The 27,060-nt window shown below is 39.5% G+C and overlaps 2 protein-coding genes across 8 annotated transcripts in view; one reads left to right on the top strand and one right to left on the bottom strand.

Moving 5' to 3' along the window:
* Positions 1–5,805, bottom strand: part of LOC306940637 (thrombomodulin-like) — a gene marked incomplete at both ends in the record, with an annotated part of 52,127 nt that extends 46,322 nt beyond the window's left edge. The window contains one exon of the mRNA XM_079525740.1: positions 5,800–5,805. Coding sequence (XP_079381866.1) covers positions 5,800–5,805 — 6 coding nt within the window. The remainder of the gene's footprint in view (positions 1–5,799) is intronic.
* A 1,469-nt stretch (positions 5,806–7,274) lies between these two features.
* Positions 7,275–26,962, top strand: brox (BRO1 domain and CAAX motif containing). 7 transcript variants are annotated; one of them, XM_079526675.1, is made up of 14 exons: positions 7,275–7,407; positions 7,512–7,736; positions 12,423–12,560; positions 13,295–13,401; positions 15,703–15,799; positions 17,219–17,314; positions 17,435–17,507; positions 17,760–17,865; positions 18,480–18,569; positions 18,762–18,847; positions 19,696–19,777; positions 20,321–20,471; positions 21,323–21,482; positions 24,297–26,962. In XM_079526675.1, the coding sequence occupies exons 3-14, from the start codon at positions 12,460–12,462 to the stop codon at positions 24,381–24,383; spliced, it is 1,236 nt and encodes a 411-aa protein (XP_079382801.1). In that variant the 5' UTR covers positions 7,275–7,407; positions 7,512–7,736; positions 12,423–12,459; the 3' UTR covers positions 24,384–26,962. The 7 variants fall into 7 exon arrangements, with proteins under 7 accessions (XP_079382801.1, XP_079382799.1, XP_079382800.1 ...); XM_079526674.1 differs by lacking the exons at positions 7,275–7,407; positions 7,512–7,736 and adding an exon at positions 11,748–11,890; XM_079526678.1 differs by lacking the exons at positions 7,275–7,407; positions 7,512–7,736 and adding an exon at positions 11,823–11,890 and having other exon boundaries at positions 12,426–12,560.
* The last annotated feature ends 98 nt before the right edge of the window (positions 26,963–27,060 follow it).

The following is a 27,060-nucleotide window of genomic DNA, read 5'->3' as shown; positions in this document are numbered from 1 at the left end:
GAAATTCCACACATTTATACTGTAGTATAGATACAATGAAGCTAGACGGTTCTGGATCTGGAACATGCTTTTGGAATATTATCGTTGGCCAGGAGAAATATAACAGCATGTCCAAGCCAAGGGCTGTTTTGCTGTTTCCTCTGTAGAAATGAAGCATTTTTCTTTTCTTTTTCTTTTTTTTACCTTCTGGCAGTATTTTTCCTTGTCATGAAACCTGAACTCATGAGTTTCGATAGCTGAGCTCATCCTATTATCACTGCTACTAAATACTATAGAAGGTATGCGCATGCATGAAGTGAATGGCAAATCGACTTTTCTGTTTGCATGTATGGGCTGTCAAGGCCAGAAAGTATTTTTTGTCACTCAGTAGGTGTTCCTGCATAACTTCCGGGTTTGATGATGATGTCACGCGCATACCCTCTATACTAATAGAATGTGTGACTAATTAGACGACACGATTATTAGTGTGAGATTCATAACAAATCTGTAAGGCTTCATTGATGAGCTTACTATTTGTTCTGCTGTTGACAGGACAGTGTAGTTACGTAGAAACCGAGGGCAGAGAGGACAGACGCACAAGGTTGGTCCTCGAAACTCACAAGGATTATTTACCTTAATCCGTATTTGTATTGAAAACTAACACAAATCTTGTTAAATATACATGAGTTATGTTCCTGAGTGCAAAACAGAAAAGTAATCAAATACCAGTGCATAGAGCACAATTTATGTCATTTCCAAGTACAGAGAAGGCTGTTTTTACAAATGACAACCTGGGTGTGATCTCACCATTTTGTCCCTCGCTCACAACTGAAGGTACATCATTGTTTTGGCAACCATATAGATGTGCTTTGTTTTGCTTCTATTTTATGTGTCCGTAATATTGCTTTGTTTGTTTGAACAATAAGAGTTACCTTATCTTTTTTTTTTTTTATTATTATTATTATTACTTTTTTACAGTTTGCAACATTAAAGCATCTTTTAAAGCAAACACATATGGTTTAATTTCAGTTATATTTATATAGAATAGCAATGCTAAGCATAGTTTAATTTCAATTCTCTTTACAAGTTTAAGCATCAATGATTTTCTTTTTGTTCATGATCAACATGCAGGACAAATGGTTGGAGGGAGATGCCAAGCATGTCTTCACTTTTATAAGCTTAAAAATCACTGCTGATGTCACTGAGCCAAACCAACTGAAGGGAAATGTATTTGTGTTATTTGTGTTTAGTTTGTTATTTATTTATTGGTTTATGAAGTGTTCGTGTATTGATATTTTCTGTAAAGTAAAGAGCATTTAGATGAGTGGAGGACAATGATTTTCCTGAATTAAGAATGTAATGTTAAACTTAAATACTAATCGTATTTTTACTATTGGCTTGTAGCACATGTGAGGTGAGAGGTGAGAATTGCCCACCCTCTAAAAACAGGCTGTTAACACATTAATTAGGACAGCAGCACTGTGTTCACTTTTGACAACAAACTGCAGTCTGAGAATCTTCCTTCCAAGTTCCTACCACTACTTTCCCTGATCCTTTGGCTAGGCTACACCACACAGACTCACTGAAACTTGGTTTCAAGAGCACAATAATGATGCCATTCATTGATTAGTTACACATTCTTCTTGTTTAGACGGATGAGGACATTGTGTACGTCTCATGCAAGCAAGACAGATGAATGCTCTCAGATGGATGCAACATGGATACAATGCTCAGGGTGTATCGAGGGGCATATAGGGTCTATGTTAAAGTCAGAGGTTCTATACTCTGGAATGCACACATATTTATTGCCAACTCCTCATCTTCACTCTGTAACTTTAAACATAGATTGAGAGCCAGTCTCTCGAAGCAACTTTCTCCACTTGATTCTAACATAATGTAGCTTTATTGTGCATACTCAGACACAGACAGACATGCATGTTCACTTAGGCACACTCAGGCTTGCACGTGCGTGCAATGCGTGCACGTGCACACACGCACTCACACATACACATCACACACACTTCACAAGTGTAAATAATGTATTTTGTTGCTGTATTTTCTTTTTGTTTTTCATACCTATGTTTGATTACTTTGTCTATTTACTATTTGTATATTATCTTTGGTGAGAACCACATATAAGCCCTCCATGGGTTTCTTTTCTCACCTGCACATATTTCTCTTTTATTGATGTTACCCTTTTTTGTACTGTTTTTATCGTGCGAATAAACTAAAAAAAAAAAAAAACTAAACTATGCTAGGGTGTATTATCTGAGATTCTCAACGTCGATGCCAGGGTGTATTTTATCTGAGAGGCTCAAGGTCGATGCTAGGGTGGATTATCTGAGAAGCAAAAATAGTTAATCTACATACAAGTTCAGACATTTTGACTTGCCCGTTGGTATGCCTTGGACCCAAAAAAACACATTATGATGAGAAGATGATGATGATGAACCCTTATCCCTTAAGTACCAAAATGTATAGACAAGGACTTTGCACATTCAACTGCATTTATAGTGATTCCCAAATTGCATTAATTCACACACTATATCAATTCATGCTTGGTGTTATGAAAATGCCTGGTTGATTTGTGTTTGAGTTGAGTTCACAAAGCCAGAGTGTACTACATTGACAGCTGATATCGAATGAATTACAATTGCAACTTTCGTTCTTTTTTTTTTGCAAGAACAGTAACAGAAACTGTTACTGTTGAAACTGACAAAAACATCTGTATACAATCTAAACTGATCCACAAAGAGGAAAGAACAACTGTGTAGTTATACAGAACAACTGTGTAGTTATGCAACCTGGTCCTAAAATAAGCAAGAACATCTGTGTATATAACCAGGCCTGTCTTAAAAAGAAGCAAGAACATCTGTGTATATAACATGGTCCTATACGAGGGAGTGCATTCTATTCATAATTTCAAATATAGTCCTATATTAAACTGAAGAAAATACTACTGCTCACTTCATGTAATAGAATTGGTCTAAACAGCTCACTCCATGTAATTGGACTGGTTTATACAAAGAACCCACATGGTTATTTGTAGAAGAAAGAGAGAAAGGAGTGCATCTGTTTGGCAGATTAAAAAAATCCGAAAACAAAGTGCTCTTTGGTACAAATGGGTGAAACTTTGTATTGGCAAGAAAGGGAAGAGACCAAGGCAACTGCAATGCTCAGGCGTATTTTTTATTCTTGCCATACTATACATTAGCCAGGCTATTTAAGGCTTTTTAATTTTTACACAAGAGTGCCCTGCATGGTCTCCATTTTTGCCACATGGTTCTTTATTGCAGAGCCAAATTGCTCCATATGAAACCTTTTCATTTACCCTTTTCTTCATTTACCCTTTTTTGTTTACCTTTAGAAATCACAGAAATACAGAGAGAACTCTTAATTCTGGCTCTGTGTAGGACGCCTGGGCTCTTTGAAGTATAATGTGATCTACTGCCGCCCTCCAGTGACTGAAATGAAAAGGTGCAGTGACCCGATGAGTCATCTGTTTGGAATGTTTGACTCATGTTCAGGGTCTGGAGTTTATCTCTCTGGACTCTGGTGCCTCGATCCCCTGACAGGCCAGTGAGTTCTTTACAAACATCAACAGTCTTTCCAGTTCAGGTCAAATGAATGGCGAGGGAATCCACTGTTAGTTTTATAGCACTTGAGTTTGCCATTATCTACTCAAGTCAGTTTATTTATAAAGCACATTTAAGAAACAACAAATGTTGACCAAAGGGCTGTACAAAGAGGAAGAAGTCAAATCAGTAAAAAATAAAACTGCAATAAAAATTCAAATAACATGCTTCAAATATACTATCATAGTATTATAATATAAATGTGTGAGCTTGTTGTGTGAACTACACACAGCATCAATGATTGGTCATTCGGAAGAAAAATATATGGTACTTTATGAGGCCCCAGTCTGATTCTATGGATTCTAAAGGAGTCTGTGTGCATGGATTTTGCCTGTTTTTCTTGTTTGTTTGTTTTTATGTCTCTTATCTATTCTTTCCTCTGTGTAATGCCTCTGTTTTGTCTATGTGAGCTGTACTTTGTTGCGTTTGGTATAATCTCTAAACCCAATCTGGGTTACAATTTACCAGAGTGGTAGTACGTAATTTAGTTTGTAGTTACAGCCATACTGGACTGTTAACTATCTGAAGAGAGTATGGCACTAAACGTAACCCCCAAAATAACTTTTCCAGACAGAATATCCATTTAGGAATACTGTTAAAATACTGGCTGGGGCTTGTGCCCCTTTTTTTTAATCATGCCTGCACATCCTGGTACACGGGTGCTCCCAAAGAAAAACGAAATCGACCGAACTCTCAAAATAAATGAGCTTGATCTTTAAACTGCACCACAGAACACATCTTCTCCCTGCTCATTTTATTAGCTTCGAATGGATCAGAGCTGGAGGAGAGAGTATCTATTAAATGTCTTATGTAACTTGCCTATTACATTTCTAAGGTTAGCAATGTACACACTTAATCCACCAGAGGGAGCGCAACAGACTTTGTACCTACAGTCTCACATTCAAAAGCTCTATGGGAAAGGAAAATATTTATATACACTATGTGGAATGGATTACCTGCTAGCCTTAAGTCAATTTAACTTCAGGGTGCCCCCTGTGTGAGAAGCTAAGAGGATGTGACACTAAAATATGTGTTTGTTTTCTGACAGTATGGTTAACCAGTGCCTAGTTGGTGAATGAGGTTAGTGGTCTCAGCTCCATCATACTCGTCTCTGGATGTATTGAAGTTTTGGAAGTTTGCAAGTTGATAACAGAAGACTTCCTCACTCTTGCACTGAACCCAAGTATGCCACTTGCTTTCCATCTTTGCCTCCTGAGCTGATAAAGTGGAACTCCCTTTAAATCAAGCAAGCCAGTTATTGCCGTGCACAGCAAAGTCTAAATGCTACGGGTCCATTTTTACACTCAGAGTTAAACTTGATTTTGCTATGTGTGGCTGAAACTATCCAAAAACAACATAACACTCCCTCTGACTATAAAGAGTGGTGACAGAAAGTGCAACTCCATTACATGGGTCAAAGTTTAGATACCCCAGTTTAGATAGATTAGATACTGATTCATTGTTTACTTACAGCCGGTATGTTATTTAGATGCTACAGTATAGGTACTGTAGCCTATATTGTTTAGACTAAGTATGCTAATTCCGCTAACACTTCTTTCTTTCTTTCTTTCTTTCTTTCTTTCTTTCTTTCTTTGTGAGTCATTGTGAAAGCTCTCGGTGTGGCGGAAGGCAAACTTGCCTTGTGACTCATGAAGATCCACTCAATTGATTTAATTTTGTGATAAACTCCCAGAAGGAAAGACGTTTTCTTGTTCTTTTTTTCTTTCTTTTAGCTGTGCAGGGCATCCAAGCAAGAGATGTGGTGCAGCAGAATGAATGTATACTGTAGGAAAACCTCAGCACAGCCGATGGCCATGTGATATACTAACCGTCTCGTCAGAAGCCAGTATAAATGAAAACGGCAGGTTTTTCACCTCTTCGCGGCAGGGTCGACCTCCCTGTGGTGTGTTCTCATCTAATCATGTTATAATATCCAGGAAGTGGTTCAGCTGCCTCAGCTAGGACGCTGCAATAACTCTGCAGACAGGAAATGATGGCATAAAAGGAGGGTAACGGACAAGATATATTTTAGTATATTGCACAAATAGTACATTTTCAGCAATGCACTGCTACACTACACACACACACACACACAGTTACACAGTACTGGCCTTGTACCTGCTTTATAAATGCAGTCTTCTTGTTCTGGCCACTTAGCAGCTCCAGAGGGAGCACCTCACCTCACCTCCATCTTCTCACTTCCTCACTCCATGCCACCATGACGGTGGTTGATGAGGGAGAGGAGAGTGTTTCTCTCACTCAATTTACACATCCGGACTTTCCCAGCGAGGTCAGGACATGAGCCACTGACAGTCTGTATCCAGCAATGACAGTTTAGTAATTGACAAAACAACCCACTATATAGTGACACTCATTATCAAATGTGGCTTCAGTCTCACAGTCTGCTAGCCTGACACTCAATTTCTATTTAGTTTCACTTCATTATTCAACATATATTGTTTTAAATGGGCACGGCTAGCGTGTACAGGCCTGGGCCTTATTTAGCCTACAGTATTGTCCACAGTGTGTGTGTGTGTGTGTGTGTGTGTGTGTGTGTGTGTGTGTGTGTGTGTGTGTGTGTGTGTGTGCGTGTGCGTGTGCGCGTGCGCGTGCGTGCGTGCGTCCTCAGCATAACTCGGGCACGACCGTACAGTCTCAAACTTGCCGTGTGTGACCCATATGACACACGGGTGTCCAGTCACAGGGGCCAAGCCAGTCTGACCAACGGTTTCCGAGAACCGAAAGCCCAAGAGCTGTCTATCCTGTGGAGGATGCACCGATTCTCAACGTGACCACACTGACCGGCGTCTGAAAGTTCTATAAGGAAGGACATTGTGATACCTGACAGACGATGCATGGTGTAGTGTATAGATTCTCCTGTGTGGGCACAGAAGAAGACAATGACAGCAGAGGCCAGGACAAAATGATAGTAGATGGAATGAGAGGAAAGACACTTAACCCTTGCTGTGGTCGTGCATGGACTTTAACAGAGAATCTACTGGTACTTAACTGTTGTATAATAGTAGCATATATTACATGTATTAGTACCCTGCATACAGTGCAGGGGTCTCTAGGCCTATAGAGACTATAGGCCTATATCACCTTTCACTGACATCCAAGCCCTGCATTTTAAGAACCATTCAATAGAGGACCAACAAGCTACTTTCAGAGACTTCAATTTTGTTTTAAATGTAGTTGAATAACATAGTATTCATGTCTCATGTGTTACTTAGTTGGAATACATCCTTTAACAAAGTTCATGTGTATTTAAACTCTTTGGCTCAGTGGTAACACAAGAGCCACTTCCAACTCGACATAATGTCAAGCCTGAAAGTGTAACCACGGTACGCAAATAATGCAAAGCAACTGATCTGCCAAAGAAAGCCACATGATGAGCATATGCAAATAGATACATATAGCTCCTCTTATTAAGGATTATTATATAGGCCAATGGCCATGACTCGTTTCAGATATATAATTTAGCCTATAGGCCTATATTTCTTTCTTTCTTTCTTTCTTTCTTTCTTTCTTTCTTTCCATGTTGTTCAGATGGTCCTACGGGGAGGGCTGTACTACACTTCATGTAGGTTCTAGCGGTCTCACATTACACGACTATAGGTAGACCAGCGATTCGTTGAACAGGAACCCGGCCTGTCTGTTCCCGTTGGCTGGATTGTACACGTCAGCAGTCAATAAGTCACTGTAGTCGAACCAGAAGATGGTCCATAGTCCTAGTAGTCTCTTCCTGGTATGAGCGCAGCCAGCCTGCACTGACACATGACACCTACGTTTGGTAAGTAAACTTAACGAAAGTGAATTAGATTGTTTTAAAACTTTATTTAAATGGCAGTACGCTGCCTCTCCGTGTACACCGTGACACTTCTGATGTTTTTACAGGTGCTAAAGTTGCAGAATGGAGCGGCTATTGTATCGCAGATGACTCCGTTCTCAACATTTGGACACAATCGAGCCGGCGAAAGAATGCAACCAAGGAACTTTTGACACTTTATTTGCGACTCGTGTCGCTCGCCAAGACTTGTGAAGCGCCGGGAGTTTCGTTTACTACAGGGAGAAACACGACGGAACACGGAACAAAAGCGTTCACAATGAAGCTCTCGATTTGTACGTGATTCAAAGCCGTTATTTTTAATCGAAAGATTACATTGTACTCGACGCGAACATGAGGTTCAGAATAAACAAGAGGAATCTGCTCACTTTGCTGGGTATTTCCTTCATAGTTGTGACTCTCATGTTTACTACACGTGTATTAATAATGTCTGATGATGAAAGACCTAGACCCAATACTTCGGCACAGGAAAGCCAGGCTCGGCAATCGGGTGACATACTTAAGTTTAATTTTGGTTCTGTGCCAGAATTGACTCAGTCCGTTTATACTGCCAATTACAAACAGAACATTCTCAATGCGGATAAGTTTCCAGGGGACCCTAACCTGGTGTTGGTCGTACAGGTCCATAACAGACCTGAATACCTCAGATTACTCATCAAGTCGTTGGAGAACGCTGCAGAGGTCCACAGTTTCCTCCTTATTTTCAGCCATGACTATTTTTCACAGGAAATCAACTCCATTGTGCAGGGGATAACTTTCTGCAAAGTACTGCAAATCTATTTCCCTTTCAGCACTCAGCTGTATCCCAGTGAGTTTCCTGGGCAGGATCCAAAGGACTGCCCTCGAGACATAGCCAAGGCCGAGGCCCTGAAAACAGGATGCCTCAATGCGGAGCACCCTGACTCGTATGGACACTACAGGGAAGCCTCCATCACACAAATCAAACACCACTGGTGGTGGAAAATGCACTTTGTGTGGGAGCGAGTGCAGGCTATGCAGGGCTACGGCGGCTTTGCGGTCTTCCTGGAGGAGGACAACTTCATCCTACCTGACTTCTACCATCTCTACAAGTTGATGGTGGAGCACAGAAAGAGCAGCTGCGTGGACTGTGACATGTTGGCTTTGGGGAACCACGAGCCCTTCGTCGACTTCCCCGCGGTGTCCAATAAGGTGCTGACCACTGGGTGGATGTCCACCAAGCACAACATTGGCATGGGCGTCTCCAAAGACATGTACTACAAGCTGATGGGTTGCGGCAACGACTTCTGCACCTACGACGACTACAACTGGGACTGGACACTGCAGCGTCTCTCGGGGACTTGCATATCAAAGCCCATCAAGGTCCTGGTGGCCCAGGGGTCCAGGGTTCTCCACACAGGAGACTGCGGCCTGCATCAGAAGGAAAACTGCAGGCCTGAATGGGCCTTGCAGAAGGCAGAGGAATCCCTCCTAAAGGCCAAAGAGAGCCTCTTCCCTCCATCTCTTGTCCTGAGCGGCACAGAACCAGTGGACCACAAGCCGCACATGAAGAACGGTGGATGGGGAGACGTTCGAGACCAAGTCCTGTGTAAAAACTATTCCAAACGCCTGTGACCTGCGCGTTAACCCCATTGAGAAATGTTACGGATAAAACTTTGTTGTTGGTATGCTGTGGAAGATGTGCCAGCCATTCATACACAGGGGTTTTCAGGGTTCCACTGTGTTGACTTTTCCGTAATGTTTATGTTTTCTTTCAGCGAGGGAGGTCTTCCAAGGGTTAGGAGTCAGGACCAAATGAGGTCGGAGAATGTGGTGTGTGTTTATGCAGCTAGGCATCGAGATTAGTTTTCAAAATACTTGTTTTATCACCAAAGCTACGCAGTTGCCAAAGACTTTCCTTGTGTGTTCTACAGTTGTCATGTGTGCCATGCATGGACATTATTTCAGTGTCAGGTTTCTGCTTCTCTGGATGTGGCATAAACAAAGACATTAATGTCAACGTAGGACTAGTAGGAGGAGAGGATAAAGTGTCTATGTGTTAATGACATGCATACTGCAAAAGAAAATCTTGTCTCTCACTTGTGAAATGTGCCTAAGACACAATGTATCAACAAGCAGTGTGACATGTTTAAATGACGGGAAGTGCAGAATATTGAATTGCAAATGTTCCGATGCAATATATTTACACATGTGATTGCTTTTTATGGTACAACTTTAAGTGGGACAATCAAAAATGCACATGTAATGCATACACCCATATGTAGGGTTTACTTATAGGACAATCATCAATGTATTGCACACATTTAGTTGTAATTCTTGCAAGTTTAACTTGTTGCTTTTGAGCCAGTGCTGCATTTGTAGACTGTTGACCTCACCTACAAAATGTATGAGATGAACATTCAAATTGCCTTTTATGTTACTGAATGTAACTTTCTGTTTGTTTCCATTGTTAACTGGGTATTGAGGGAGTTGGGAACGGTGGTTTAACCTCTCCATTTAGAAAGTGAGTGTGTGTGTGTGTGTGTGTGTGTGCGCGCGCGACTGTGCATGTGTGCTTGTGTGCGTGCGTAAATGGAGAAGTAAAATAATGTGCACACATCTCACTAAACTTGAACACATTTCTTGCCGGCTCTGATGAGAACTGACTGATATCGATTCATGACTGTCACTGTTTGCTGTGTGATGGGAATGAGTGAACCTTGTGGAGACTTTGTTCAAATTTTGGTTTGTCAAACAACGTTTGTTTTTGTACATTTGCACATCATTTAGTTGAAGATATGCTAGCATATGTCTTGATTTTGTGACCAAAATGTAATACATTTTTCTTAATTTTTCTTAAGCTGTTCCAGGCACTTGTAGAATTTACATGACACACTGAATCATAAAGCACACAACACCTGGATTTTTACTGGCATATAATGTAAAGAAAGACAGAGTAAAAACAGTAATGTAAGCTAAATGATGTCATATGTGCATACATTTCTTGTTGTTATGGTGTTGCCAAAACTTGACAAAATGTTAATTCATATTTTAAGAGTTACGTAGATGTGGGCTTGCTGGTATTGCATATGAATATGTCATCAACTCTTGATAATTTCTTTCCCCAGGGACTGAATTAAAACCATGTGAAGGGCATATATGTCCTTTATGCAGATGGACTTTGTAAGGGTAGTCTGGTCAAACGGGAACATGTTGATCATCATTCCACTATTACCATACACTTTCAAATCCTCAGTATTAAACGCTTTAAGTCAAGAGTCAAGAGTAAACCCTCTTTACTTTTCCCTTTAGCCAAAAATTGCAGATCGTTCTTGGCTATAAGGATGCTGGTGTTCAAGTGGTTCAATTTACTCCTATGTCCTTGGGTCCACTACTGAAGACGTGTCCAAGTAGAACCGTCTCCAAATGTAACCAAGTGGTTACATTTTGTTATAGTGGTTACATTTTTATGCAAAACACTTAGTTATTAGTTATGGACAGTTTATTTTGCCCTTCAAATTGTAAATATGTATATGTGCCTTATTGGTTATGGGTGAATGTGATAAACAAATGTGAAATTAGAACGATTCATTGCTCTTAACATCTAACTGTATTCCCTTTCTTTTCTTTTTCAAATCTTTTTGCAAAGCACAATCTATTCGTTATGAGCCTTATTAGATTTGGTTTGGGTTGTTTCTCTTCGCTGTTGTTAATCCATGATGGACATCTTTATGAAAGGTAATTTACTGTGTTTGTGGGTAATTCTTGACTTGGTGTGTGAGATGTACATAATTGTTCAGAGTCAGACCAAATCTTTGTTTATTGTCTGTGTGAAATAATTGTTAATTTCTCTATTTTCACATCACCCCAATCATTGCCAAAGTGGGAAAATAAAAATGGTTGATTTTTTCACTGCGTCTGTCTTTACACAACACAATATAAACAGCTTTTCTCCATCCTATTGTAAAATAACAGGCATTCGTAGGAAAAGAGGGAGCTGTTTTTCCTTTATTTTTTTGACGATGGGTTCTCAGATTGGCTTTGACTTATTTATTATATATGTCCGCCTATGAAAGATGATCATTGTGGGATGATCATGTTTTTCATTCCAAGGGCGTGTTTCACTCCAGAGAGGAGGTTTTTGGACTGTGATCATGATAAAAATCGGTAAACAAACAAGCTCTGAACACAAGACAACGCTGCTGATCACAGATCAGTATTTCTCAGTAAACGGGCAAACAAGCCCTGAACCACAACCATAGTAGAGACTGTGTGTAAAGAAACCACAACACTGTCGCTGATCACAGATCCGACGTCTCGTATTTTCTTACACACAGATCACATGACTCAGTACTGCCGTGTGATTGGATACAACCCATTCGTGTTTATTTCCGGAAGTTAATTATTGTCTGTCAGAGTTTCCAAAAGGGCTTTAAACGGACCCCACGGCGCTGTTTTTTGTTGTGCTAAGGTAACAGTGGTCAACACGCAATACTTTTATACTTCTCGTTTTGTGACTGTCTTCCCTCAGTGTTTAGCGACACACTGAGCCAGATGCCAGGAGGCCTAGTTTGATTTCCATCAAACTGTATACGTCTCAAAATGCTAATGTTAGCTGTCACGTTTCCTGTAGATTACGTAAGGTATTTTTGTCCTACATTAGGCAAATACATTTAAAGTGGTTTTCAACATTATCATCACCACAGAAACAGTCCGTGGAAGTGTTTTTGTCTATTATTTGCTAAGTGGACACGAGTAAAGGGGCTATAACTAGCGCATTAGCTCGTTAGCATTACAGCGAAACGGGCCAGAAAATCATGTCTAAACGTAGTAGCTTGTTCGACTATAGACATTGGCTGAACGTTTGAGTAAATACTGCTGTCCAAGATCATTCTGAAACTCGTCTCTAACACGTTACACGTGTCTGTTGTTAAGACCAGTTCAGCAGGTAATGGCTGCGAGATGAGATTTCAAAGAGAACTGTTTCTCTGCTTCTTCCCCAGAAGCTTCTAGGTGTGTCTTCATCATCCAACCCACAGGATGGCACATTGGTTTCACAGAAATCCACTGAAGGCCACAGCGCCGGTTTCCTTCAACTTTTATGGAGTGGCTGGAAGCCCTGCTGCCAATAAGATATGCAAGTATGTAGTAGTATATAGTTAGAAATGAATGCATTGCATGATGCTGAAATCCTGGCTGTTAACTCTAGTAGTGTACAAGTGTGACCAATAATAGACCATTTGGTTACATTTTATACACAAATGGATAAACTAACACATTTTACTGTGTATCCTATCCATATTTCGTGTACTGTACACAACCTTAATATTAAGACTTGCACATTAATATTGATGTAACTTATTGTTGTGATTTCGGTTGACCAACCATTTGGTCCCTAAAGAGTCTACCTGTGTGGTGACGTTTCAGTTGAGTGTTTAGTCACGTGCGCAGAGAACATGATGACACCACTCAGTATCACACAAGCTCTGAAGTTTAATACACACATGGTAGAGAATATACAGTATTGGACAGATTACGTGGCCAGAATGAGAACAGATAGGAATAGAACATACATCTCGTATTATTGTGCACAGTCTCTGATAACATAGTTGATGGTCATCGTATCACAGATATCAATTATGCTTACGTAGATGAGTGAGTCGCAACACGTACACTGTGTCAAGCAGATAAAGGTCATAACACATTTTTTCTATATATTTTCTTCTCCTATTACACATTCATATTAATTCGACTCATTGCAAAGGTGTCACTCATTTGATCTCAAAATCATGGTTGTGTAGCAGCGTAATGAAACACTAACTATGAATACTGACTGACTGTTATATTTTATTTGCTTTTTTTTATATATAACAAGTGATTTGAGGACAACCAGAGCTCGGCTACTGGAGATGTTCACTGATGTCACCTGCAACTCAGAGATCATGACAAGTGCTACAGATGCCTACTTCTCCCTCTTACAAGGTGACCATTTGCCCAGTAGTTGGCTGACTAGGGTTCATGCCACTTTAGAGAAAGTAATAATAATAACTTTATTTGTATAGCACTTTTCAAAAACAAGTTTACAAAGTTCTTCACATACAATACATAAACAGGCAATTCAAATCAACAATGGAAATTAACAAAAACAAAAGAGCAATACAAAAATAATGAAAAACATGATAGTTCCACAGCAGTGGAGCCCTAGCAGCGAAAGCCCTGCCACCTTCCATCACCAGCTTTGTGTTGGGGTGGGGGTCAAACTTTGTCTGCTGATCTAAGATTACGGGAAGGTACAGTATGTGGGGACAAGAGTTCAGATATATGCCCCGCTGCCAGTCCGCTTAGTGATTTAAAAACAAACAAGTTAACTTTAAAATCAATTCTGAACACGACAGAGGTGTATCTACAATAAGGCGAGGGCAGGCGTCCACCTGTCCAAATCCATTTCTGGCCTGGCCAAATTCTATAGAGACACACGGGGACTACAAATTTCACGCCCCCAAATGAGACAGCGGCCCCACTTCTGGTCCGTTTCAACTGTGTACTGGAGCTGCCAATGCAATCCCTATGAGAGGCATCATAAAATACCCTAATTTCACTGGTTCATTACTGAGGCTATAGCGATTTTCTTTGTGTTCTAATAAAGTGTCCCATATGTTTGATTTGTCCTTTTCAATGTCACATACCTGCCACAATATACACCCTACAATGTACTATAATATACTCCCATCAGTTTGTGAAAAGTGCTAGCATTGTAAATCTCAAGTCAAAGTGGTCGCACGGTATATACGTCACGGTTGCATCCCTTGAGGTCTTCAATACCCAGATATATTTGTTGTATTTCGTTTTATATGCTATGTATTTGTTAAATGATCTAAACAGCATCTTGCAAGACTATTATTAATACTCATCTGGAGAATTCACTAGGTAGTTGAAAATGTCAGGATGTCACTCCTCCATTTAGCTGGGTTATTTTCCCATGCAACTATTCAGCAAAGTTAATTATACAACAAGTTGACAGCGGTAAAACACACCGTCGGAGCTCCGTGGTAGGTAGAACATGTATAGTAAGCCTGTGACACTAGAGCGCGACCCTCAATCACCCATTGGAATGTAAATGCATGCATTTCAGCCTTTGTATCTTACTCGTCTGGCAGGTATATCTCTTTGAAAACCTTTAGTGCTACGATTGTGCGTGGGGAGACGACAATTAACACATCTTGCCTGCCCAAAATGTAATTCCTGGAAACGCCACTGGAACAAGACTGGTAACCAGTGCAGTGAGGCAAGAACAGGAGTAATATGATATTTGTTCCCGGAAAAATATGTAGAGAGAAATCAGAGGTCCAGAAGCATTACCAGGGTCCCGGTCTTTTATTTGGAACCCAAGGAATTTAAGGAAACAAGATCAACACGTTGACTAATTTTAGTTCTGTTGTAACAAACACAATGCATTGTGGTCCAAAGCCACAGTGAACAGAGCCACAAAGACATTCCTGACTATAGTATATAGTGAGATATAGTATATACTGAGACAAGATAAAAAAGAAGATAGTGAAACTGTATGTGAATTAGACCTGGTATTAGGTGAGAGCCAATATTTAGGTTTCTTAAAAGTATGATACAAGCTTAATATAAATTCTTGATATTAGTAAGTGATGAGAAATCTATACACTATTAGAAATCGCGTCAATGGGAGGCAGTAAGGAATGGGGGTAAATAAGAAATTCTATAACTCAATGTTATGAATGTTATAATTCAATGTACATGACAAGACATTTCACTCTGAATCATAATGATAGTGCCATTGTTTTCCGCCCGCACGCCATGTTGGTATGACAATTATGAACACTTTTTCTTTGTCTAGTTAAAAAGTGGGGTCTGAGGACCCCCAGGGGTCCTTGAGGGAGTTCCAGGGGATCCCCAGCTAAATGATAGTTTGGAAACAAAAGGACCCTTATGGGTCTGTAACTCTGAGAGTGTACAAATGGAACCAAATGGACCCTAACGGGTCCGTTTTGTACCATTTGAACACTCTCAAGAGTTAAATTAACATTGATTTTACAATATAAATTGGGGGTCTCAGAGATAGAAATGGTCTACAATACATTTTTTGAGCTATGTATGTAATGTAGTGCTTAAAGTTTTACAGTGATGAAGCGTTAAGATACAGTGCACTCAAGCAGTGTTTTATGCAATAGTTTTTTTTTTTTTGTCCTCTAACGTTGCATTTGTTTTTGGTGACTGCGTTGCTACTATTTTGACTGGTTTATTGTACAATAGGCTTCATTGCGTCTCTGGATGGAACAACACAGGAGAACAAGATGAGATTTATTCAGAATTTCAGGTGGACAGACACCTTACAAGGAAACACACCGAGGTAAATCTGCACACACTGGACACATAATTCATCGTACGACACTGTCATGCAGAGAAAATAGCCCATCTTCAAGTCTGAGAAGTGACATTATGTGACCTACTGACCTTGTAGATCAGCTATTTTTGTGATTTTTCAAAAAGTAAAAAAAAACATGCACAAAATATGGACACCAGGTTGAAAGTGGTCAAGTACCAATACTTCTTAGTTGAAAGTCCACTGATGGCAGGAACGTGCACATAAGGAGCCAACCAGTACCCCTGTGTAGGGCTCGGCGTTTAACTGAAAATGGGCTGCCTCAAAACCGATATTTAGAACCAATAACCGACTTAACTGATCTTGCTCATGTTGATTATAATCTACAAGCATGGTGGTCTTTCATTTTTTTTATATCAAATAATTGACAACGTTGCATTCTAATTATTATTTTTATAATCTACTAAATACTTGATTTGTCTGATAAATCTATTAACCCGGTATTGAAAACAGCAAAAACAATACAATAGAAACAAGCTCAAAATGCTTTTGAGCTTGTAGATCTGCTATTTTCACTTAAAAAAAGATTGTGAATCACATAATCGAGGCAAAAGTTTAAAATATTCATGATATTGATTCGAAGTGATATCACCCAGCCCTACTCAAGAGGCCCTTGCCTTATTGACTCCATAGGACCAATGGGCTGTTTTTTGCCTCAAATCGGCTAGTTATTATAGCGTCACTTAAAGGTCGATTTCCGCAAAAATAAATAAAGAGAGCGATTACTCGTACAAATTCTGTACAATTCTTCATATTCTTTCCTGATTGACTAAGATTGGCTTCCAAAGTTTGCAGGAGTGGCTCATTTTGAACAAAATGCCTCAAACCATGAACACAGCATTCCGATTGCCATGAAACTTTGCACGCACATTCCAACTAGGCCACGGAAGAAATGCCACCCTACATTTTTCAAATCGGCCTCATAGGGCCAGGCAGATTTATGTGAGCAGCTAATGTATTTGGATGTATGTTGGACAACAAAATGCATCAAATCATGAACGTGAACAATGTTTCATCGGATTGCCATGAAACATTGCTGGCCCACAATAAGCTACAGTACCTGCCCTGAGGAGTTTATTTTTTATTTTATTTTTGCCAAATCAAACTCGAGTTGCTCTCTGCCCTGCTCTCAATAAATACAAAGGCTAGTCTAGGTCATTTTGTTGGCAGGGCCTCATGTTTTCCCCTACTGATAATTCTAGTTTTAGAACATCCTATCATAGGCATGACCAGAATTTTGTCCCAGTTTCAAGCTGGTTGTCCCGAGTCCCAACAAATATTCTAAAACTCTAATGTCCCGGTTTTCAATGAACCGTGGCTGGTGGCAATTTTCCAATCCTCATAACTGACCACCCTGTTTGTTTTCCCATTTTTGTCTCCCTGTAGTGCTCAGCAGGATGCCATCTTTGAACTGGTTTCCATGGCCTTCAACGTGGCACTCTGGTACACCAAGTTTGCCTCACGACTAGCAGGGAAGGAGAAGTATGTCTTGTTTACCTCTATGTATTGTCTGTTGATCTGATAAATGCTCATCAACATGAGCCCAGCGTATTTGGCATTGACGGATACTTGCAAACATTACTGTATTTTCATCTTTGACAGCGTAACGGAGGCAGAAGCAAAAGATGTCCACCGTAGCCTGAAGGTTGCTGCTGGCATATTCAAAAACCTCAAGGTGAAAAATGTGTACTTAAGTACATTAAGTACATTACTTAAGCGTCCTGCAAAAGTTTACTGTATATTACTTAAGTGTCCTGCATCAGACAAGAGATTAGAATGTACAATGTGTGCACATATAACACTGATTTACCTATATGTTCAAAACAAATTTGACATTTCCTTTGCGTTTTACAGGGTTTTTCCATGTCTCCTGTCTTAGCCTCAGCAGACTGTTGAAACCTTTATATGCCTGGTGTGTTTATCACAGGAGGTCCACATCCCCCGTCTTATCACCCCAGCTGAGAAGGGCAGAGACCTGGAGCCACGAGTCATCGATGCCTACATCATCCAGTGTCAAGCAGAAGCACAGGAAGGTACAGTAGATAGCACTACAGTTAGCCATACTAAGGCGACTGTGGCTCAAGAGGTAGAGCAGGTCGTCCAATGATCCATGGGTCGGCGGTTCGAATCCCGGCTCCTCCTGTCTACATGTCGAAGTGTCCTTGGGCAAGACACTGAACCCCAAATTGCTCCTGATGTGCTGGTTGGTACCTTGCATGGCTTCCGCCGCAATCGGTGTATGAATGTGTGTGTGAATGGGTGAATGTAATGCACAATCTATGTAATGCGCCTTGGATAAAGGCACTATATAAATGCACTATTTACCATTTTAAAGCATAACAAAAGTGAATTGCCATTGCAGCCATAGCTAGGATATAGTAGCAGATCATTAAAATGAATAAATCAATAAAATAAAGTAATGTCTGTCTTTTCTCTGGTCAATTTGGTAAAAGTTTGAATGTATTCCATGTAGGCTTGCGCCTACAGGACGCCTTAGAATCACTTATCAGCTCAGCCATAGTAAAGTGTATGACTCAGCAATGCTGGCTACTCGGATAATATGCTATCAAATATACTGTTTATATCAATGTTTTTTTCCTATGTTGTCTTATCCATCCTGCATTTCCCTTTCTTGTCTTTTACACAGTGACAATTGCCAGAGCGATTGAACTGAAGCATAATGCTACACTAGTTGCAGCTTTGTCGTTTGAGACGGCAAACTTCTATCAGAAAGCCGGTCAGTGTGTTTGCTGTAGTGATGTATGCTTCATTTTACAAACATTACTACTCTGGGTGCTTATGTAATATGTTCATATTAACCCCACTTTATGTCAAATATATCGGGGTTTACACAGTAAGACAGCAAAGCATAATGAAGGTTTCCATTGCATGCAATATAATGGTCCATTAAGCGTGCCCATCTCCTCAGATCATACGTTGAACACCTTGGAGCCAGAGTGCAGCAGCAAGTGGAGGAAATACCTTCAACTGAAGCAGCACTTTTACATGGCCTATGTAAGTCCATCATGCACATGGTTATTTAGTTTATAATCGCCACCTGAAGCTCTAAAGACAGACTGATATTAACCTCCAATATGTGTCTACATTTTTTTGGTTTCTCGCTGCATTTGCGTATACTTACTAATATTAACTACTGTAATCATATTCAGTACAGTACTAGTTGATATACTGCACAAACATTTGAAGTCTTAAGAAAAATGTTTATAAATTTGTTATTTATATTTGTAATCACACAAGTGTAGTGTGTCATGTGAGGAAATGTCATGCTATAATCAGTGCTGGCATATGAATTAGTGATATGTTTGTATCACTGCTCAAATATCAACATTGTTATATAAAAATCACTATCAAACAAGCAGAATTCGTTTCTAACCTTTTTAAGCTGGTGTTTCTACCTTAAAATCTTAGCCTTTTTTTTTTTTTTTTTACCATTTTGAAAAACATTTCGGCATATGAGAAGAAGCAGAGCTTGGGTACCTACAATAAGTCGTTACTGGGAGCTGATGGTAGGTGTGACGCTCCACTTCAGCAATCCATCTCCCAGGGGTCTAGTCTTGAAAAGGGGATAGACACCTTTGTTGGGCTGATACTGCACTTCGACCTACTTACTTGCCTACCCAACCATTTGGACATTGTTCACCCTCGGGTCCAGTTTTGCAACATTAGACTGGGTTCTGCAATAAAAGCCTAATAACAGCTCAGTTCTTTCTGGGCAGCTCATCGGCCCTTGGCCTTGACCATGTTTCAGCCCTGTTTGGAGTCCCAGCTGTGAGAGGGAAAGAGCACACTTTCTTATGCAAACAACGTTTCTTTTTATTTATGGAAATACCTTCTGTTGGCAGGCATATTGCTATCATGGACAGACTCTGCTGGCGAGCGACAAGTGTGGAGAATCTATTAGATCACTCCAAGAAGCTGAGAAGTGTAAGTACGTCTAGGGAAAAAGCGAGATTCCTAGAACCGTGCGTATGCGCTGCATACTGTATACAAAACTTCACAGTCTAATTTCAGAGAAAGATGACTAGAAACATTTAGGTTGTGTGTGCATGATTGTGGTGCAAACATACTCTGCAGTCTGCATGCATGCGTTCATTTCTACTCAACTTATCAGCACAGTATGTGTAATAATCGAGGTATTCCATTTAGTATGTACAGATTCAACTGTGAATTCTCATGTTAATTAAACTCTTGAGTGTACAAATGGAGCCAAATAATTTGTACACCCTCAGAGTTAAATAAAGACTTTTACGGTGTAGTAGAATGCATGTGCACATAAGCTGTATATTTCTATTGGCTTACATTGAGGTCCGATATCAATACATAGATCAGTACATAGTTTGAGGCCATCAAGTGTAAGCGTTGCCGTTGCTTTGCTCACATTCTGTTCTGTCCATGTTCCCCCTTCTCACTTCTCGTCCGCCACGTCTGCCTGTTGTGCGTGTTATGGGCATGATGTCATTGCTTTAGGTTACTCCCGTGCCGAGGCCCTGTGTAAAGACTACCGGCAGACCAAAGGCCCGGGGAGCACAGCCAAACCCTCGGAACAGCTTTTCTTCCTCAAGTTGGGAAGCCTCATTAAGAACACCTTGGAGAAATGCCAACGAGAGAACGGTTTCATGTGAGTCATACATTTCAGACAGAACACGTTGTAGGGTTGGGGCGATATTGGGGACAAAATAAAAAAAAAATATCCTGAAATATCTGACTACGTAAATACCTCGGTCGAAACGATATTGAGGGGAAGGCTATTGGTGCTCTCACAAAATGCATCATGAGCTTTTTGATCAATAAGTATCAGTAATGTTTATGTAATAAGTAAGAGGGTAAAGGTCAATAATAGAACAGCAAAGAAGAAAAGCAAAGACATAGTCCACACCATAAACATTGAATATCCCAGCCGATACATGTACCGGTATATATCACAGTGTCGATGTAGTAATAATACTGAATATTGCCCAGCCCTAATGTGCAAATGTGAAGACATCTCAGTCCATGCAGAAAACTGTTGACTTTGGCAGACAAATCCTTCCGCATGCAAAAACATGGTGCGTATGCTTAAAAACAGGGCAGTTAATAAAGACGTGCGTCATGGCTGCTGGGTCGCAAGACAGATTTTGGTGTGAACTGACAATAAAGTACTATATCATGTCATGCATATGTGAAAAGTGTATCTGCTATACTCTTCTACTAGGGACAATATAAACCCACATGTGGTAACATTCTTATATTTGTTGACAAATATAAACCATTTATTGCACTTTTTTTTCTGGATGATGGCATCTGCTAAATGCATACTTGAAATCCCAGCACATGGATACAGACTCACAGAGATCCAATTGGTCCAGACATTTGTTCAGCACATATGTACATTTACTTTTTTTCCCCTTCTATTTTTAAAAATAATATCTTCTACCAAATTGTATACATTTTTAATAATACTTTAATATGTATTATTTTACATGCATCCAGATACTTCCACAAGGTCCCAGCCGAGGCACCACAGTTGGAGTTGAAGGCCAGCTATGGCCTGGCAGAGCCTATTGCCTTTGAGCTACCAGCCCTCAGTGAGCAATGCACTCCTGAGGTCTATGCCACCTTTGACCTCACCAAGGGGGCCAAAAACGACAAGGTACTAGAATGTGGCTTAGTGTATTTTAACCCATTTAGGCCTGACCTCAAAATTTAAAAAAAATCTTCTAAATCCTCCAGTTTTCTGAAATAAATATTTTCACGACTTTTCAAAAATAGCAGACCTACAAGCTCGTAGCGTGCCACTCGAATGTTGGAGTCTATAGTAAAGTGGCTTCTTTTAGCGAGACAAATCAGGAGAAAATCTACTTTGTTAATGACATTTCTTTATCCCAGCAACACACTCTCACGAGATTTGAGATGAGTCCGGAAGCCTCTCTCTGTCCATCTGCAATTTCACTGACAACACATAGGGGGCTCTGACCCCATATTTAAGATGAGAATATGTGAATAGCTTATGTGAATATTATAACGAAATTAATGGACATATTTAAAACGATTAGAAACTATCCTTATGTGCCCAAATTAGAGCTGGCATACTTGGTCTGCATATTGAGACAGGCAGATATGTAGGCATGGTTGAGGAGGATAGATTATGTAGTCTGTGTGATCTAAAGGAAATTGAAAATTAAATGCCATTCTACAACTCTATTAGGGAGAGACTTTTTAATAAGATAGATCCAAATCATGAATTTATATTGTATATAAATACAATACATACATATATATGGTTGGAGGAGGCCTATTTCAAAAGTACACCTTTTCATTTGCCTCATTCCTTGAAAAGGCCTGGTCAATGAGGAGGAGGGCCATTTGCATGTAAAATGGCCTTGTTTATTTGTTTTCATTTTTGTTATACTGTACAAATATGTATTTATGTATTAATAATGCATCTTCTATCAGGTTTCATGGCGGTTGGCAAACCTAAATGGTGCATTACCGCCACCTACTAGACTGAGTGTGGAAACAGTGTTGTTGTCAAGGGGGTGGGGGGGGTGTGTGGAGGTCGGGGAGAAGCAAACCACGCCTACTATATTTAGGAGACCATTTGTAGGCTTTGTGTACCATTTCGCGTCTAGTGGCTCCAATGAAGTTGGCCCATCTTCATACATAAACCATCTTTGACTCGGTGGCGCGCTATGAGCTTGTAGATCTGCTATTTTTCAATAGCTAAATTATAACATAATGTTTAAAACACCAAAAGGGGTTCCCGCCCAAAATGGGTTAACGACATAAACTTTCTATCTACTTTGTTGTATGTCAAATGGCCAATCTACAACGTGATGTGAGCTTGTACTTTACGTCTGCTATTTCGCTGAAGCCTACTATAACTTGCTCAGAATAGCAATGTGGTTAAAGTTATGTTGAATTTTAGGAGAACCTTGTTGTGATATACTGTGAGTCCAAATAATACTTCTGTGTTAGTGATTGAGGAACTGGATGTTCCGACCTAAACTTATATAATGAGACCTAATCCTATTAGTATTGAGAATTAGTCATGAGAATGGAATCACTACTTCCTCTACTATCCTCGATCGCAGAGTAGTCATGCTACAATCTGGGTTCTGGCAGTTTCTTAAACTGACCACAGATAGAGAAAAGAAAGGGGCAGAGAACGCATCAAAATGTCTACTATGCAGGTCAAGACAACCTGTATGTGGAATTGTCGATCAACACTGTGGTGTGACAAAGTTAAATCAGGCTTTGCTAGAAAAGTCCTGGAATCCTAACTACTCTCTCACGTTGAGCCCAGCTGTTATACTCCCCCAGCACGTACATACTTTTCAGATGTTGCTCTACCAGTGTATTCATTTCACACACAGAAACCTTATGAAAGAACACATTGGAACACCAACAAGGAAGTTTTGATTTCCTGCCCTCTCCACTTTCACTAGTACTTACCTCCCTCTGTACCTTGCATTCACTAGTACTTACCTCCCTCTGTACCTTGCACGAGTGTTGAGACTGAGCGAGCGCTTCAGTGATGTCTGTTTTATAAGCCACACTAGGCTACTTCAGGCCTGACGTCGAAATAAAATTTTTTTTTTTCTAAATCATGACAATTTTCTGAAAGATTTGAGGCACATTTTAACGATTTTTCAAAAATAGCAGACCTACAAGCTCAGCCACCGAGTGGCGTGCTATGAGCTTGTAGATCTGCTATTTTTCAATAGCTAAAGTATCAGAATGCTTGAAACACCAAAAGGGGTTCCCGCCCAAAATGGGTTATTTTACATCCTGAGTGGCATGCCTAATATCATTATTGCATTTAGGCTATGTGCAATAATGCAACTGCAAGCCAATGTTTAGAGGCATTATATTCCCTTTTATTTGTTGACGTTAATATGTTTGTCTTCACTGAACTTTTAAAGTTATGCATCTCTTGCCAGTCCTTGAGTGACCTCTAGGGGCCATTTTGGTGTTCCACAATGCTGTTAAGAATAGTTACATTTATTTCTACCCAATAAATAGTAAATAAATAATTCTGCACATTATAACAAATAAATGCAGTCTTTAAATGCAAATATCGTTCTCCCACATCATCTGATTGGTGATCGGTATCGAAGCTTTCCGGCTTCAGGTGATTCCTGATCGAGTATTTGTACTTACAGTCTCTTGCCCAGCTAGCTGACTGTACAAGGCAAGGTCCTACCAAGGTTCAACATCCCTTTAAGCTGCAAAGGATATGTATGATATGAAGTCGAAACTCCCCTTCATTCTTCCCTGGTTATAGTTGGTAACTTTATTTTGACAATAAACAGTAAAGTAAAGGTCTTTATACGTTTCAGAAATAAAAAATAAATAAATTAGTAATTTGTTTACGACTTTACGTCATGAGTTTTCTGATAGTTTTTCACATCGTATGTCCATGGTGACTTGGTAACTATTCCATGTTGTGCTGCTTTGACTCCAGGCCAAACCCAAACAGGAGGAGGAGGTGAAGCCTGTGAAAGAGCCTGACTTGAAGCCTCAGAAAGATACAGGCTGTGTCGTCTCCTAAACGCAAACTCACCACAGCTCCTCAAGACTCATTAACACCTACTGTAGTGAGGGAATCTATTTTCTTTCAATGAAAAAGTCATCCCCCACAAGGAAAAGGCTCTTTTTTTCTTGTACTGTATTCATGATGTTTTACTTTTTTTTATTTTTTTTGCTGTTGCTGATAAAATGCAGTGCATTTACTTATAGGCTGTACCACAACACCTGTCAGACATCCATTATCCTCTGTGAACTCCCAAGCTCTCTGGCATTGGATTGCACTGGCTTGCCCTCAGATACAGAACATTTAAAATAGAGAGAAGGGGAAAAAAGCAAAAAACACTTTGTTAAAAGCCTTAATTTTGCCCTCATTACAGTGTTTAATTTGGGTTTCAGACTCAATTAAAACGGCAATACAGTATGTACATACTGACCACTTAGCAATTTGTTTCCTCTGTTAACTCTTCCTCAGGCAGCAGATAATGGAAACTAATTAAATACATGAGATAGTGGGTCCTGAACCGGTACTGGTACCCAATTTATATACGCTCTGAATCTGTAGCCTGGGTTCCAACTTCCAGCCTGAATAGCTACGTTCCGTGATTGTGAATTGTCACTCCCTAGTGACATTTTCACATCCGCGGGACGCAGCAAATCAGGCTGGAACCTAGGCTACTGAACCTGGGAGATTGAGTTCATACAGTCTCATAGGTAAACTGCTGGCCTCTCAGATCCTTGTCCTGACCATACAAAAACCACACCTAAACACAACCATTTTAAACCCTATACCTAAACCTAAAAACCTTTTTACCTAATAACGTAAACACTAAACACAGCCATTTTAACCATACACATAAGCTTAACCATATCTAACCTCACACTTAACTAAACACGGCTATTTAGAACATAACTAAAATTAGCCATCTCTTACCTAATGCCTAAATGGAACCATTTTAAAATTATACACCCACATTTAATCTGTCTGATTAGCTATGGTTTTAAATAAACATACTGAATAATGAGCTCTTAATATTGTCGGGGGCAAATGACGAGAGAAATTGTTTGATATTTGATTGGATTTGGTTTCTTGGCTGCACATAAAGTTGCATCAGAAATTGCAATTATTATCTCATCCTTTATTAGAAAAATGAATTCCTAATAAATTTGACTGAAACAGTATATGGAGAACTGGCTTGTATGCTACTCAGATTTTTTTCCAAATCAAATTCACCCAATCATCCCATGCCTGTTCTTGGAAAACCTTTAATTGACTTCCAACTTTTCAAATAGAGATTTTCTATTTTATTTTTTAATCAAGAATGCCTTAGACTGATAGAATGAAAATTGATTAAAAAATATTAATCAGCAAGAAAACGGACAAATTGAACAATGCTGCATGGTTTACTCTCCCTGGGTCTTTTTGGTTTAATTGTAGCATTTTATCGTCTATTAGTTTATTTTGTATTTGTATTGCATGATTCAACTATTTTAGTTATTTTTTATACATGAGTACTGTAGGTATCTGTTCTATATTTTTAATATACATTGTTAAACATACTTGCGGCTACTTGGGGATTTTTTAAGAAATCATTGTTAATGTTAAATCATAATTTATTTATATTGTTTAATGCTTAGATGATAACTATAACAAAATGGTGATGGTAAAATTCCCATATAAAACATCCTGAGGTTATAATAACTTTTCCTGCTATCCTCTTTAGAAACACCAGTATAGTTGTTGAAACATGTGTATTCTTGTTATGCTTGGAATTGCTGAAGTGTGCTTTTCAATGGCCGAGAACAAAGTATTGTTTTATCCTCCTGATTTACTTCTTCTTAAGTTGTATCCACATCATGTATGTACAGAAGTGGAACGACTAAAGACGTATACTGAGGTGGGTCTGAAAATGACACACGACTTTTGTATTCACAATATGATGTCATTTATATAGTTGAGGAGTTCAATGTGTTTTGAAATGGATGAACAAGGTGTTGAAAATGTCAAATGACTAATATTGATTTGAAGGAGAAAAAAAAGAAAATTTCAGATTAATTTTAGCTGTCGATCATAGTCTTGTTTATGCTGTCATGTATTTCTACCATTCTTTCACCTTAACATACTATAGCTTCTCTCTGCTTTCAATCGATATCTTGGTGGTGAGCAGGAACCTACCTTCTGGGCGGCAGCAGTACAATTCTGAACATAGGCATTGAAGTACAGTAACTATTGTAATTTATCATTTCTACATATTGCAAACCCTTTGCACTTTAAAGTCACTTATGCAGATTTTCCAAGGAGTACGCAGTGGGGGAAAGCGCTGTAGCTTGTGCACGGTTATAGCACTGTTGAAGAAGATTGGTTAATACCCGTTTCTTTATATACGGTCACGTTGGCTCAATACTGTATATATCAGGTACAGTAGATATAATTGAGAAACAAATACTAGATAATTTGGACCAATGCTGTAACTGTTTCATTCTTTCTTTTAAAGATGCTTATTGGTGATATATTCTGATCATAATGTACACTATTGTAGCCTTGTCAGATGGTGTCCTTCATTTAAAATGTGTTTCAAATGGAAATAAATATTCATAAAAGCATTTGTGTGTGTGTGACATGGAAAGTGTTCAATGTATTCAAACTGTAATCGAATCAAATGGATTCATGTGTATATTGTGTACACACACTAAATAAATGT

This window comes from Electrona antarctica (assembly GCF_951216825.1).
Source record: "Electrona antarctica genome assembly, chromosome: 17".
Taxonomy (NCBI): Eukaryota; Metazoa; Chordata; class Actinopteri; order Myctophiformes; family Myctophidae; genus Electrona; species Electrona antarctica.
Note: the sequence above shows the minus strand (reverse complement) of the source record. Positions and strands in the feature narration are given on the sequence as shown.

Excerpts from the sequence above, each read along its gene's own strand:
- brox (XM_079526673.1), top strand. The coding sequence starts at position 7,795 with ATGAGGTTCAGAATAAACAAGAGGAATCTGCTCACTTTGCTGGGTATT.